The sequence below is a fragment of the Mizuhopecten yessoensis genome, unplaced genomic scaffold (genome assembly GCF_002113885.1).
Source record: "Mizuhopecten yessoensis strain PY_sf001 unplaced genomic scaffold, ASM211388v2 scaffold481, whole genome shotgun sequence".
NCBI classification, from domain to species: Eukaryota; Metazoa; Mollusca; class Bivalvia; order Pectinida; family Pectinidae; genus Mizuhopecten; species Mizuhopecten yessoensis.
In genome coordinates this window covers 216,079-232,037 of record NW_018403568.1, presented here as the reverse complement: position 1 = coordinate 232,037, position 15,959 = coordinate 216,079, and the positions used below count along the sequence as shown (strand labels likewise).

General features: G+C 36.3%; 1 protein-coding gene across 5 annotated transcripts in view; it reads left to right on the top strand.

The window, feature by feature from the left end:
• Nucleotides 1-15,959, top strand: part of LOC110449854 (GRAM domain-containing protein 4-like) — a 28,269-nt gene that overhangs the window by 218 nt on the left and 12,092 nt on the right. The window contains exons 1-11 of one of the 5 annotated variants that reach the window (XM_021496996.1): nt 132-522; nt 5,972-6,124; nt 6,984-7,143; nt 7,630-7,756; nt 8,068-8,177; nt 9,353-9,515; nt 10,170-10,195; nt 10,559-10,650; nt 13,938-14,029; nt 14,819-14,870; nt 15,113-15,181. In XM_021496996.1, the coding sequence (XP_021352671.1) occupies nt 6,002-6,124; nt 6,984-7,143; nt 7,630-7,756; nt 8,068-8,177; nt 9,353-9,515; nt 10,170-10,195; nt 10,559-10,650; nt 13,938-14,029; nt 14,819-14,870; nt 15,113-15,181 (1,014 nt within the window). In that variant the 5' untranslated portion in view covers nt 132-522; nt 5,972-6,001. Of the gene's footprint in view, nt 1-131; nt 523-4,074; nt 4,107-5,971; nt 6,125-6,983; nt 7,144-7,629; nt 7,757-8,067; nt 8,178-9,352; nt 9,516-10,169; nt 10,196-10,558; nt 10,651-13,937; nt 14,030-14,818; nt 14,871-15,112; nt 15,182-15,959 lie in introns of those variants that run through there. The other 4 variants (XM_021497004.1, XM_021497022.1, XM_021497013.1 and 1 more) reach the window with 4 other exon arrangements.

Here is a 15,959-nt window from a genome sequence, read left to right as displayed (position 1 = left end):
CGTTCAACCTTTGACCCATATATATGTACTGATCACATGGATACATTAATTCACTGTATATATTTGTACGGAACGACTGGACCCCGTCTCCTTTTGTCAGTATGTAACCGACGAATGCACCAGATATGTACCCGCCATATCAGTTCTATATATAGAACATCTTCAGCACATTGAAAACACAAATTCACACGATCAAACAATCGCGAACAAAGATAAAGAGTCTTATTAGACTGTTAGAAACGTTAACACGATGCAGAATAAAACTGTGTAACTGTATGACATCGATTTGTCTGTCTACTTTTAGTATACTTGACGATCATGTTAAGGTAGGTGAGTATATCTTTCTATGTATGATATCATTATGGGGACGAGTACATAGATTTCGCTTCCTGGTGTTGGTCCTGAGCCCAGACGCTGTGTGTTTACCACGTGTTGGGTTATCTGTCACTCACGTGCACATGTGTTCATACCAGGGTATTTACCGTGTTTACTTGTGCTGTATGAGTCACGTATACACAAGAGGTATGTATCATTCTTATCAAAATACATGTAGTTATTAGATAATGACATTTGAATCAGGTTGGGCACATGTATGAATGTTGTGGATATCTACACATATCTCTCTCAATGACTGTACAGAATACACTGTAAGACCGCCTCTACATGACCACGTACTTTATAAACGGTATAAAACGTACGCGTGTACTTTTTATTTTTAATTTATTGTAAACATGTTCATTACACACACTTGAACGCTCAAGCGGAAACAGATCCTAGCTGGGTAGGCCTAAATAATGTACATTACGTTTGCAATTTAATGATCTCATGCACACCGTAGATAGTGTTTTTTTTAATGTTCGTATGCATGTCTACTATATATGACAATTCTGCTCTATGGCTGTATGTGTGCCTTAAATTTTATCGTCCGCGGGTCATTATCTGTGTCGATGACTCAAAATAAAATGTTTACGTTGTATCTGTACTTATGAACGAGCGAAGTGATCATGAGCTGGTGTACATCTATATGTTAGAGTGAAAACTGGTGTACATATATAGGTGTGAGTTTTGGGTGGTCGGGTGGCGCTGCCTTTCACCAAAGCGGCCGGGGTTCGATTCCCCGATCAATCGTGAAAAGGTATGGGGTCACCTGCCCGACCACGTGGGTTTTCTCTGAGTACTCCGGTTTCTTCTTACATTAAGAACCACCGCGCACTAACATCCGGGCCAACAAGAGTGATTAATAGAGGGCGGAGCTCTCTCACGGGCCCTTCGGGCCCGTGAGACCGAAGCTCTCCCTATAGGTAACACGTATGTAAGAAAAATAAAGATTATTCACAATACCTATGGAACTGAAAAACTTGTCTTAACATGGCCGCCAGTCGCACGCGCTGTAGTCTCCGCCATCTTTATCTCGAAACAAGTTCTCGTTTTCCGAATCTCGAACAAACGTTACATTTTTGTAAGATTTAAAACTTATATCTAACTAGAGGATACTTAAATATTTGATATGGTTAAAGATGTAAATTCTCTTGACATAACGTTACCGGCTACATTGCTCTAGTTCTGAATGGTCGAAAATTATTGTATCGGCAGTGTAGTCTCGTTCAATCAGACGCTTGCGCAGACAACAAGAGTCTGGTTGAACGAGACTATCACGCAGAGTTACGGTCCTTGCACTCCCTACGACAACTCTGGGTAGAGATTGCAGTGGTATATATTTAGAAAACGGAATATCAACAAAACAACGTGCTGGTTGTCAACAAAAAGGGAGTTTATCACAGTGAAGCAAAATGAAAGGATAAAAAAACATACAAGTATTTTCATGAGAATTTTTTTATTGATATTTTGCATGAAAAAAATAGACTGAAGAAAAAAATTGAATCCATACTGTAACATTTTCATTTTTGATTACTATCTCACAGCTATTTTTTATTCATAACAGAAAATCTGCTGTTTTACAAATCTGCACGATTAAAAAAAATATATACAGTTTTATGTGCTGAACTGATTCAATTTCTAATTGAGGAAACAATACATTTTCTCTATTGCTAAAACTATACATAAAGCAGAGACATATAAAGCATATAGTCAGTAAGTTGCTGAAACAAATGTATTCATCCACAATATATATATGATATATAGATCTATTGACTCTCTTGGCTGCAATGATGGGTATTGAAAAATGACAAAAATTGTGATTTCGCATATGCTTCTTATTTTAATAGAAACTTCATATAAATCCAGTTTTTATAGCATTGAACAAATTAATTTTTACACATAAAAAGCACTAATTGTAAAATACTTTGCATAAATTATCTCTGGATGCAATATTTATAAATCATTGAAGTTAAGTTTGAAGTAATCCAAAGGGCTTATTCGTAAAGATATATACATATATATATGTATATTTTTTCGTGGATATCAGATAACTATGCTATTATACATGATTAACAATATCCATCCTAATATGTTTTATAACAATGTCTTTGTAGAATATGCTGCACTTGATTCTTGTAATGGATTCAAGAGGTGCAAATTTAAATACTTATATAGTCTAATGAACCTTTCGCATTCTCACATTAATGTCATGTCATCATACGCCTAGGCGGAAAACTTCAAGATATCAAACATCTTGTCAGCCAAAAAGAAATCAAGAAAGGAAACTTATCTGTAATATACACTGTATAGCTATACATGTAGGTTTGATTTAGTAATTTAACACATCACTCAATGCTTGAACCGATATTCCGATACATTTACAGTACAACCTGGCTCCGCCCTCACTAACGGCCGTGCCGTAAAACATATTATAAGTTGTAAAAACTTGTTTCATACTTGCTGTTAAAGAAAGTTTATATTTATAGGTGTGATTAATAAGAGCGTAGCTCTCGGGCGAAGCTCTTTAATGGTAACACATGCGTGCGTAAACAGAGTTGCTTCCCCTTTCTACACCTTGCCTTTAAAAAATTTCGTCCGGAAGTAGACGTCCAGTGGGGAAAACGGAAGTGTTTCCTTGAAGCAAAGACAATTGAGTTTCAACCCATTTATGAACATCTTCATATAGTGAAAACAATACCCATGTTTTATTACTTGTTTATTAAGATAAAAACTAATATGCATTCTGAGTGAAAAAAATCTATTACATAAATTTTGATACTAGCAGACATGAAACGTCGTTCAGAGATTATCATACTGTGACGTCACAATCACCTCACACTCCATCGGCCTTCATCGGTTATTTCCGGAAGGATGAAAAATAACCAGAAAATCTTTGAACTGCTGGCCGTTGCATTTTTCTCTTTGTCGGTGCTTCATGACTTTTTAATTTCAGTTTTTGCCACAGGCACAAAAAGTAAAAACGGGGATGTTTTCTGAAGATCCTTTTTTGTCATCAATCAGGTTCTGTTAATATTTCTACCGGGATATTTTTTCAAAAAGAGTCGCATTAATCCAATAGGTCAACGTGAACATTTATTTTTCATCGTCTAAAATTTCATCTGCTTTTGATTTCCATTTGTTGAGAATATGAACGAAATAACATTTTTGAAAGTCTGGTTATAGTCTTTACATAATTTATGTATGCATCACCACTCATAAAAGAAACAATGCATAATTCATCTATGTCGAAATCAACAATAATTTTCCAGACAACGAATCCGAGTTCAACGCCCTTTTTCAGCAACGTATTACTTTTTCACAACGCATGCCGATTTATAACTAGTTAGAGACAGAAACTGTTTAATTGTATTTGGCATTATTACCTGTCAAACCTCAGTGACAGTTACAAAATTTTAAATTCAATCCGATGTTTTAGGATGGAACAGGAATTCTAAAGATCGATATAACGACAATCTCAGTTACATCAAAGTATTACAATATTTTCTTTTTTTAATTTCATATTTTTAACTAACATCTCTATAAATTTACTTTTATAGACTTATCGTCAAATATGTAATATGCACTTTTTTCTATAGCAATAACCAAACAGTTTTTCCCCACCTTATTTCAATAATTCTTTTTGTGACCTGACAGAAGCACGCAGAGGATTTTATTCTTAATGTGGGAGGAAGCCGGAGTATCCGGAGAAAACCCCCGTGGTCAGGCAGGTAACCGAGATTGAATCCGGTCATCTTGACGTTGCAGGCTTTGTAAGGTCATAATTAAGCTAGTTCCAATGGGGCCGAACTTACCCGAATGTCTGTCTGAACTTATCCCATTGCGGAGCTCGTTCGGTCATCCGATCATCCGACAGGGAAAATTAAATAATGTTCAAAAACGGACGTGCTGCCATACTTCCCAGAACGGACTTTAATAAAAATGGGCCGAATTTGCCCCGATCTCCCCAATTGTTGTGTCGGTCTTAATCTCATTAAAGTTTATGTTTTATTGTTATCCCTCGACTTACCGACTTTAAATACATTTTATTTTGCCTCATTCTGAAAGCAGTATTTAAATTATCTTATTCTAGGTCAGTAAATATCAGAGATCAACAAAAGCTTCGCTCTTTTAAGGCTTTGCTTTTTCATATTATAACTGGTGTTCACCTATATGTGAGAGTGAAAAGTGGTGTATATCTATAAATGAGAGTGAAAAGTGGTGTATACCTGTAAACGAGAATGAAAAGTGGTGTTCACCTATACTGTAGGTGAGAGTAAAAACTAGTGTACACCTATAGGTGAGAGTGAAAACTAGTGTACACCTATACTGTAGGTGAGAGTGAAAACTAGTGTAAACCTATAGGTGTGAGTGAAATCTGGTGTTCATCTATACTGTAGGTGAGAGTGAAAACTAGTGTTCACCTATAGGTGAGAGTGAAAACTAGTGTACACCTATAGGTGTGAGACAAATCTGGTGTTCACCTATACTGTAGGTGAGACTGAAAACTAGTGTACACCTATAGGTGTGAGTGAAATCTTGTGTTCACCTATACTGTAGGTGAGACTGAAAACTATTGTACACCTATAGGTGTGAGTGAAATCTGGTGTCCACCTATATTGTAGGTGAGACTGAAAACTAGTGTACACCTATAGGTGTGAGTGAAATCTGGTGTTCACCTATATTGTAGGTGAGACTGAAAACTAGTGTACACCTATAGGTGTGAGTGAAATCTTGTGTTCACCTATACTGTAGGTGAGACTGAAAACTAGTGTACACTTATAGGTGAGAGTGAAAACTAGTGTACAACTATAGGTGTGAGTGAAATCTGGTGTTCATCTATACTGTAGGTGAGAGTGAAAACTAGTGTACACCTATAGGTGAGAGTGAACACTAACACCTATAGGTGTGAGTGAAATCTGGTGTTCACCTATACTGTAGGTGAGAGTGAAAGCTAGTGTACACCTATAGGTGTGAGTGAAATCTGGTGTTCACCTATACTGTAGGTGAGAGTGAAAACTAGTGTACCCCTATAGGTGAGAGTGAAATCTGGTGTTCACCTATACTGTAGGTGAGAGGGAAAACTAGTGTACACCTATAGGTGAGAGTGAAAACTGGTGTTCACCTATACTGTAGGTGAGAGTGAAAACTAGTGTACACCTATAGGTGAGAGTGAAAACTGGTGTATACCTTTATGTGAGATTGAGGTTAATGATGTACTGGACTTTGACGAGTTGTCCCTGCTATGATTCGAACCCAGATTACTAGCCAAAGTGCTCCATCAATTGAGCTTAATAAAGGAAAGTCCATCTGTATCACTGTCACTCGCTGATTGGTTCACTATCTTTACGCATGTACATCTATTGTAATTACTTTCTAATCTTCCTTCGTTTTGGTTTAATTCCAAGGGTTTAGAAAATAGCCAGAAATAATCTTTTCCTCCTCTTTTATAAATTATTATGAAATGTACAATGTCCAATGAGGACAAATAAAAAAAAAACTGTTCCCGCTAACCCTACCTACCCTAGATTTGCAGGTAATCGTTTTATATTTATAACCAATAAAACTACTAATATTTAGAAACTTTGATTTGTAGTGATGTAATTAACCACCCATTGACGTCTACATGGATAAGATCCGTTCCCGATTCGGTTCCTTACGTAAGAGGAATACAAGTATGGAGGAGAGCGGGGAGGATCACACAAAGGATAGCCATAGTGGGTCCATGTCGGCCACAGCAGATGAAGAGGTAATCCCTTCGTTTACTTGCGTTACACGTATATTTCATGTGTTGTTGCCGCTGACCTAAACTTGTCAGGGTTTTTTGTTTGATAAAACGTTTGTTTGATATAGCTCGCGTACTCTATCTGGTTGCGTGAGGAAACGGCTGGCATACTACCAGGTACATGTATATTGGTAACGATGACGCAACTAATTACATGTACTTAGGCCTTAAAACAGGTCAGGTAAGGCAAGCTCTACAAATCTCATGTCTAGGAACTGTGCTGCTGAACTTTGGAGTCACATTAAGCTTTGTCCTATTCTTGAACAGTTACGATGTTAAAGTTTCCTTCAGCGATACAGGTTACGGAAATGGGTTGTTCTTGTCTTTGTACAGAATGTCGATGTCGTTGATTGTTTTATAGGTTTGTGTCCTGTCCTCTTGAAACCTACTATATTACAAGCTTGATTTATCAATCACACCTTGATATCACTCACTGGGATACTATTTCTTGTCCCAAGAGAGTGTGCTTTCTCTAGAACATGAGCTGACGATTTTAAAATGGCGAAGTTAGTTATTTAACAATTTTGTGATGTTTTCCTTTCTGATTCTGGTTCTAACATTGTGGAAGATGGAAATAAACTACGTTCGTCTCAATTTGTTTCTGTCCTGGGTAAGGGTAAGGGTTAGGCTAGATTTCCGAGGTTGTTTTTGAGTTTATATATCATAGATCATCTCTTGTCGATTAAGTTTTCTATTATATTGTTTTTACTTTTATATGTTGTAATTGGAATGACCGAACTATTTTACTTTTTTACATTCCTTGTAAAATAAGTGTATCTGTGGTATTATTGCTGATGTTGATTAGTAAATGTAATTTTGGCAGCCGTTTGAAATGTTGTCTTCCACTGGGCAGTCGTCTGTACGGACAGGCGGACGGACAGACTCTCTTGGTGATGAAAAAACCGACTTGACAGTGTTTGAAAACCAACTGACCGTTCTGCACGAACAGTTGGTGGCAGTGATGATTGACAACCAGGAACTAAGTGAGTCCCAGAAAGTTCATACTAACATACTAACATACTTCATACATTATCAGCTTAGTAATGCATCTTAACATTATGATATATAAATGTATACAGAGAAGGCTGGACGAGCAAAATACATTGCATAAGGTCTGACTGAGCTGTAATAACCAAAATAAATAAAGGTGCATGGGAAATGATTGGTGATCAGATCAGCTGATCTAAAGTAGGTGGTATAGGAACAAATGATGGAAAAGACTCCCACTGGTCTGCCAATGTTTTCTTGTGATTTTTGACAATGTAAATAAATACATATTTGTTCTCCAATAAGTACCCTTCGTCAGTTATTAGTATTCTCACTTTTCAATTTCTGTTTTATATAGAGACATATATATCAGATTCACATTTAATACCTTACGTACAATGTATTATCCAGGCGACCAAACATTCAAGATCAAACACTTAGAACGTGGATAGCGTGATTGATACGTATCACTTTGAATTCAGATTCCAAACTGCGCGAGTACGAGGATACAGTGTCAATGCAGAGGCTTCGGATGGAGATCGACATTGAGAGAAAGCGTTATCGAGACTTAGAGGACAAGTACTCCGCCCTGGAAACGAAAACAGCAAGGTAAGGGTTAAGGGTAGGCTTGCTTGTAATTAATACACTCCGTTAAATATGAACTTTATTTAATTTCTTTTTTGCATTTACGTTATAACATAAAGAAATACATAATTGTTGAAAAAAGGATTTAAAAACAAGTTTAACATTTTGAATAAATCCACCCCCAGTTTGTCGATGTGTATTTTGAATTGTCAGGAACTAATTGGTTTTGTTACTTGCTATCAACAATAAAATACAACAGAATACGTGGTAACATGTTCTAAGTAACTTATTCGTGCATCGGATCCGAAGTAATTAACTCTGGGTTTGTATCTTAGAGATCACCATATCCACAGCCACCGTACCGGAGGCGGAGGTGAAACCGTACCTAGACAGACGTTGGAAGTGGCTCAAGATGCAACAGAAGTGGCTGAAAAAGAAGAAATTGGTAACTATTATTTTAGAATTATTTTCATAATTATAATTACTTGTTTTCTGTACAGCAGTTTGTGATGTATTTACTCGCGTGACCCCAGTCCGTTCTTAGCTTTAAAGTGTAGATCATCTGTTTTACATCTCGGTGGCTTTCTTGATATTGACAACTTCTGAACAAACGAACTGCCCAACAATCATCATTAAAACACCCTGTCTGTATTAGAAGACATGTATTTATTGACCGATTTAAAGCATACACCAATTTTACGAAGCGTAAAGCCCAGATACTATTACTTTTACTAACATCAGTAGAGTCGCACTAGCTATGATGAAAAATATACATAACGTTTTATACCATGACACACATTATCAAAACATCAATACCACATCACACTCTAGTAAAGCACCCTCATACTCCAGAGGTTACCCTCACAACACTCTGCGTTCTACCTGGAATATGGCATAGCAAAATCGAAGGATCAGTGTGAACCATCTTGTTTATGAGACAAGAAGATTAATTTAGTAATAAACAGGTCAAATGGCTAACAATGTGCCTTCAATTTTGCTATGACAAGTTCCAAGGGGTGCAGACATCGTAAGTGAAAGCAACCCATCTTGTAGATAATACACGTGCTACTTCTATAATAACCTTTACAAACAATCACTTCCTTTAACAAATGTTATGTTCATGTGAAACATGATTTAAAAGGTAAATAGTTATGTGGCACCTTTAACGTCTGTTCTGGTTTCAAGCCGCTTCAATGTACTTGGTGTAATGTTGACTGGCACAACTAAATCTATTAATCAGCGCTCAACACAAAGATAGCTTCAATTAGAAATGTGTGGTCATTTATGTGACTATAACTGCGAGGTAAATATTGCAAAGTAGAATACGATGTACTTCTCTAAATATCACACTGTTGAACATCTTTAGATGCCTTTTTGTTGTTATGGTTACAACGTCGATCCTACTATAAGTATAGCTTCCGGCCTCCATTTTAAAATCTTTACTATTATTTGACAACTGATCCGATAGCTATGGTTCCCAGACTACTTCATTTGAACCTAAGTTATACTTGTAATGGATAATAACCATACATTGTCCGACATAGTAAATTGTTGTAAAGTCAAAAATACAATGGTCATTTTTTTATTGTTTACTCCTTTCGTTTTCTTATTGTTTTGCAGAGAGTTCTAAGCAGCGAAAGCGAGCATTTCTGCCAGGCTCCATGGACAGGATGTGGTCTCGTGTGTTACGAGGTGTGTACGAGACAATGGATGACTTCACGGAGGACCCCCCAGAGGACAAGGAGACGGATCAGTTAGACGGAGATCCGCTCACTGTAAAAACGTTGGTACCATACATGTATTATCAGAGAAATGGTGTATATTGCAGTGTCATTAGTCCGTACACTGCATTATCATATGATGTAAATGGTTTATCATAAACTTTATCATTTTTGTTGGAAATCATACACTATAACATATTGTAGTGTCTATAATCCACCGAAACATAACTTGGCATTGTGTGAAAATATTCATGTCCGTACCATTACCAAAATGCTCTTTCACCTACTTCCTATCACAGGAGAGAACCAGTCTAGCTATTTTTCATGTTCACATAAAGAAATAATATCTAGTGGCAAATTCCATGTTATTAAGACCTTATTTTGATATTGCTATACTTATGTGAATGGTTTAACTTACCAACAGTATGCGATACTTCCTGTTTGAACAAATATATTCATAAAGAATGTTCATAAATATTACTGCTTCCAGACAAATTAGATTACATATCGGGAATATAACACCCTTGATACTGATTTCATCATCTTCTGTTCATTCCGGTCATTCCCTGGAAGTACTATAACAATGCTTGTTATAAAGGGAGGTAACTTGTTCAGTCCAAAGATAACTTTGAAATAGTCATTGCTTCTCACAACATTACGTGATCATGAAATACTCGACACTGATATGTATTTATTACATTTTTGTTTGTTTATAGTTTAAAAGAAAACATCAACAGATTTGGTATGTATTTATAATCAGGGTTGTCCTGTTTACTAACATGAATGATAACCAACTGACAGTTCATCATAAAATAAGATGAGAATCTCGAGTGGTCTTATTTAGCGATTATAACATGACAGCCATGAGTTCAATCTTCTTTGTAACCATTTGGAGGTCGTCATCGTAGTCCGACCTGAAGAAACTCACATTTTGGCACAGTGTTGACGATGAACATTATAAATCAATAATTGATTTTCAGGAAATACAGGTTTTAAATTAAATTCTATTTTTTACCAATTTTTGTTTTGTTAATATATCTATTTGTATCCTTAAAAACTATAGATATTATTGGACGTGATATATTTTTTCTGTGGTTCAACATAGGTAGTGCACTGAAGCCTTACATCAGTACAGTAAAAGGTATAAACACTCTACTGACGTGGACGACGCCATCTTACACGTTACTGGTATTCACGGTAAGTTCAACCTCAGAAAGTCAGGAAAGAGAGGGACTATTTGTGTATGTGTACAGGATTACAATATAATTACAGGCTGTGGGTATGATATATATTGTAGATGGTCTGTGTTGTGGGTATGATATATATTGTAGATGGTCTGTGTTGTGGGTATGATATATATTGTAGATGGTCTGTGTTGTGGGTATGATATATATTGTAGATGGTCTGTGTTGTGGGTATGATATATATTGTAGATGGTCTGTGTTGTGGGTATGATATATATTGTAGATGGTCTGTGTTGTGGGTATGATATATATTGTAGATGGTCTGTGTTGTGGGTATGATATATATTGTAGATGGTCTGTGTTGTGGGTATGATATATATTGTAGATGGTCTGTGTTGTGGGTATGATATATATTGTAGATGGTCTGTGTTGTGGGTATGATATATATTGTAGATGGTCTGTGTTGTGGGTATGATATATATTGTAGATGGTCTGTGTTGTGGGTATGATATATATTGTAGATGGTCTGTGTTGTGGGTATGATATATATTGTAGATGGTCTGTGTTGTGGGTATGATATATATTGTAGATGGTCTGTGTTGTGGGTATGATATATATTGTAGATGGTCTGTGTTGTGGGTATGATATATATTGTAGATGGTCTGTGTTGTGGGTATGATATATATTGTAGATGGTCTGTGTTGTGGGTATGATATATATTGTAGATGGTCTGTGTTGTGGGTATGATATATATTGTAGATGGTCTGTGTTGTGGGTATGATATATATTGTAGATGGTCTGTGTTGTGGGTATGATATATATTGTAGATGGTCTGTGTTGTGGGTATGATATATATTGTAGATGGTCTGTGTTGTGGGTATGATATATATTGTAGATGGTCTGTGTTGTGGGTATGATATATATTGTAGATGGTCTGTGTTGTGGGTATGATATATATTGTAGATGGTCTGTGTTGTGGGTATGATATATATTGTAGATGGTCTGTGTTGTGGGTATGATATATATTGTAGATGGTCTGTGTTGTGGGTATGATATATATTGTAGATGGTCTGTGTTGTGGGTATGATATATATTGTAGATGGTCTGTGTTGTGGGTATGATATATATTGTAGATGGTCTGTGTTGTGGGTATGATATATATTGTAGATGGTCTGTGTTGTGGGTATGATATATATTGTAGATGGTCTGTGTTGTGGGTATGATATATATTGTAGATGGTCTGTGTTGTGGGTATGATATATATTGTAGATGGTCTGTGTTGTGGGTATGATATATATTGTAGATGGTCTGTGTTGTGGGTATGATATATATTGTAGATGGTCTGTGTTGTGGGTATGATATATATTGTAGATGGTCTGTGTTGTGGGTATGATATATATTGTAGATGGTCTGTGTTGTGGGTATGATATATATTGTAGATGGTCTGTGTTGTGGGTATGATATATATTGTAGATGGTCTGTGTTGTGGGTATGATATATATTGTAGATGGTCTGTGTTGTGGGTATGATATATATTGTAGATGGTCTGTGTTGTGGGTATGATATATATTGTAGATGGTCTGTGTTGTGGGTATGATATATATTGTAGATGGTCTGTGTTGTGGGTATGATATATATTGTAGATGGTCTGTGTTGTGGGTATGATATATATTGTAGATGGTCTGTGTTGTGGGTATGATATATATTGTAGATGGTCTGTGTTGTGGGTATGATATATATTGTAGATGGTCTGTGTTGTGGGTATGATATATATTGTAGATGGTCTGTGTTGTGGGTATGATATATATTGTAGATGGTCTGTGTTGTGGGTATGATATATATTGTAGATGGTCTGTGTTGTGGGTATGATATATATTGTAGATGGTCTGTGTTGTGGGTATGATATATATTGTAGATGGTCTGTGTTGTGGGTATGATATATATTGTAGATGGTCTGTGTTGTGGGTATGATATATATTGTAGATGGTCTGTGTTGTGGGTATGATATATATTGTAGATGGTCTGTGTTGTGGGTATGATATATATTGTAGATGGTCTGTGTTGTGGGTATGATATATATTGTAGATGGTCTGTGTTGTGGGTATGATATATATTGTAGATGGTCTGTGTTGTGGGTATGATATATATTGTAGATGGTCTGTGTTGTGGGTATGATATATATTGTAGATGGTCTGTGTTGTGGGTATGATATATATTGTAGATGGTCTGTGTTGTGGGTATGATATATATTGTAGATGGTCTGTGTTGTGGGTATGATATATATTGTAGATGGTCTGTGTTGTGGGTATGATATATATTGTAGATGGTCTGTGTTGTGGGTATGATATATATTGTAGATGGTCTGTGTTGTGGGTATGATATATATTGTAGATGGTCTGTGTTGTGGGTATGATATATATTGTAGATGGTCTGTGTTGTGGGTATGATATATATTGTAGATGGTCTGTGTTGTGGGTATGATATATATTGTAGATGGTCTGTGTTGTGGGTATGATATATATTGTAGATGGTCTGTGTTGGGGGTATGATATATATTGTAGATGGTCTGTGCTGTGGGTATGATATATATTGTAGATCGTCTGTGCTGTGGGTATGCTATATATTGTGGATGGTCTGTGTTGTGGGTATGATATATATTGTAGATGATCTGTGTTGGGGGTATGATATATATTGCAGATGATCTGTGTTGGGGTATGATATATATTGTAGATGGTCTGTGCTGTAGGTATGATATATATTGTGGATGGTCTGTGTTTTTGGTATAATTTATATTGTAGATGGTCTGTGTTGGGGGTATGATATATATTGTGGATGGGCTGTGTTGTGGGTATGATATATATTGTAGATGATCTGTGTTGGGGGTATGATATATATTGCAGATGATCTGTGTTGGGGTATGATATATATTGTAGATGGTCTGTGTTGTGGGTATGTTATATATTGTAGATGGTCTGTGTTGTGGGTATGTTATATATTGTAGATGGTCTGTGTTGTGGGGATGATATATATTGTAGATGGTCTGTGTTGGGGGTATGATATATATATTGTAGATGGTCTGTGTTGGGGGTATGATATATGCTGTAGATGGTCTGTGCTGTGGGTATGATATATGTTGTAGATGATCTGAGCTGTGGGCATGATATATATTGTAGATGGTCTGTGCTATGGGTATGATATATATTGTAGATATTATTTTTGTTCAGTGTAAATGGCTTATGTTTTTGATAATATTAAAGTTGTTGGTATGTTTCTACACAAAATGTTATATTCATGTTGTAGATATATATGTACACAGCGTGGAAGGGCTGGCTCCTCCCTGTTGTCGTCATCCTGCTTCTCTGTAGGCTGTTTATTACCTACTTGCAACACCAGTAAGTATTTTTTTCCATAACTAATATCAATGTATCTTTTTTTATTCACGTACATATTTCAAGAACACAACAGGCGATTTGTATATATGTTTGGCCGCCTGATTTTGTAACAATGAAATATTCATACGAATACATAGTGGACATTCGATGGGTTACACTCACTAGTGTGTTTTGCAACCCTGAAATATGTCATGGCAAATTCGAAGGCACGCTGATAGCTATTTGATTGGATCCGGTAAAACAAATCTGAATAACCACTTCGCTGATACGATGTACCTAATCTTTAAAAAATACAAAGGAATCAGCCAATACCACTGTAATGCACCCGATTATTTTTCTTCAAAATTTCAAGCTAGTCTTTTTGTATCAACCAAAAGGTGGCGCGAATAGAAGCCTCGTTTTCGCTATGATATAATCAATGGTTGGAGAGGACGTATAAGAGCGTATCCCTTGGAATGTCGATGATATGAAGTGCGTTCCTTTACGGTCCCTGTGTCGCCTGTAATGTACATGTACTAAACGAGTATACCTTTATACCTGGAATCGTGATGATCTGTTATATTGCATTAGTTGTGTTAATGTTATATTAGTGTATGCATGATGCTGTCCGGTTTTGACGATCACTTTAGAAATTGCATTATTGCTGCTGTATGTATTCCAAACAAGGACAGTCGGCGGACATAGCTACAACTTACCAGGCAGAAGGACATAGGGGTTTGATACCGAAACATACACACATTGTTTTTACTGTGGCGCCGATAAGCTACACTGTATTGACTTTTGTTTCAGTGGCTTCAAACTAACTTTCAACTACTTTGATTCTGGCAAAGAATCCGAAAAGGTATTTCACTACAAATGCAATAACGATTTGTGATTTGTTTCTGTAATATTTATTTTTGAATGATAGTTAAACACTAAATGGTGAAAGAATTGTTTTAAACTTATTAACTACTAAACCATATCAATAAACATAGCTATAAACGCTGAGTCAGATAACGATGGCTAGTTTTACATAATTTCATGAAATCTCTTTATTCATGTATATTTATATGAACGTTGAATTAACTTTCATCTTCCCCCAAGCAGCCGGAGGAGAGTTTGGGGATATCAGACAAGTTTAATCTGGTGTTACAAGTAGCAAGGAAAGTTCAGGTGAGAAAACATTTTCTTTGTCCATACACTTTGTCTAGCATTCCTCTATTACATCAGGGTTCTATTTTTAACAAGCAGAACATGTTCATACTGATATCGTTTGCTGGTAGATATTATTTTCATTGCGATCGCCTTTTGTCCGTCATACATAACGGACAGATTTTTGACTTCTCCTCAGAAGCGTCAGTCAGGTTTTGATGACACTTAGTGGTAATCATCAGTCTGAGGTGGTGTCAGAAGCTATACTCGAGCTGGGGCTGACTATCAGGGGGATAATATGGGGTCACTAAGTATAAAACCTGAAACAATCGTATTTCGACTTCTTTCCAGAAAATATCTGTTAGATTTTGGTGAAACTTAAGGTGGGATCAGAATTATACTGGAAATCGGTCTCACCTTCAAAGGGCCTATGCGGCGGAAGCACAAGTGGTCAATTGGCTAAAATTTCAACAACCTTAGACCAAGATATGGTAGAATAAAATTCCTCTTTCAGGATAGAAAGTTGCTTTATCAAATTTGTGAATTTCTGTTCTCCTGGGTCACTAATTCAATCCCCCCCCCCCCCCCCCCCCCCCAACTGTGCAGGGGTAATGTTTATTATTGTATATATAGGGAATTGGCATTCTTCTGTATTTTTTGTTGATTTGTAGTGGGAAGTAGTTGAAACTTGGTCGGAATTATTATATGATTTGCAGTATAACTATTCTCTCTTTAGGAGGTACGTTTAACTTTATGGCAGTATCACTTTATCATTTAACTGATATTTACTTGCTTTATG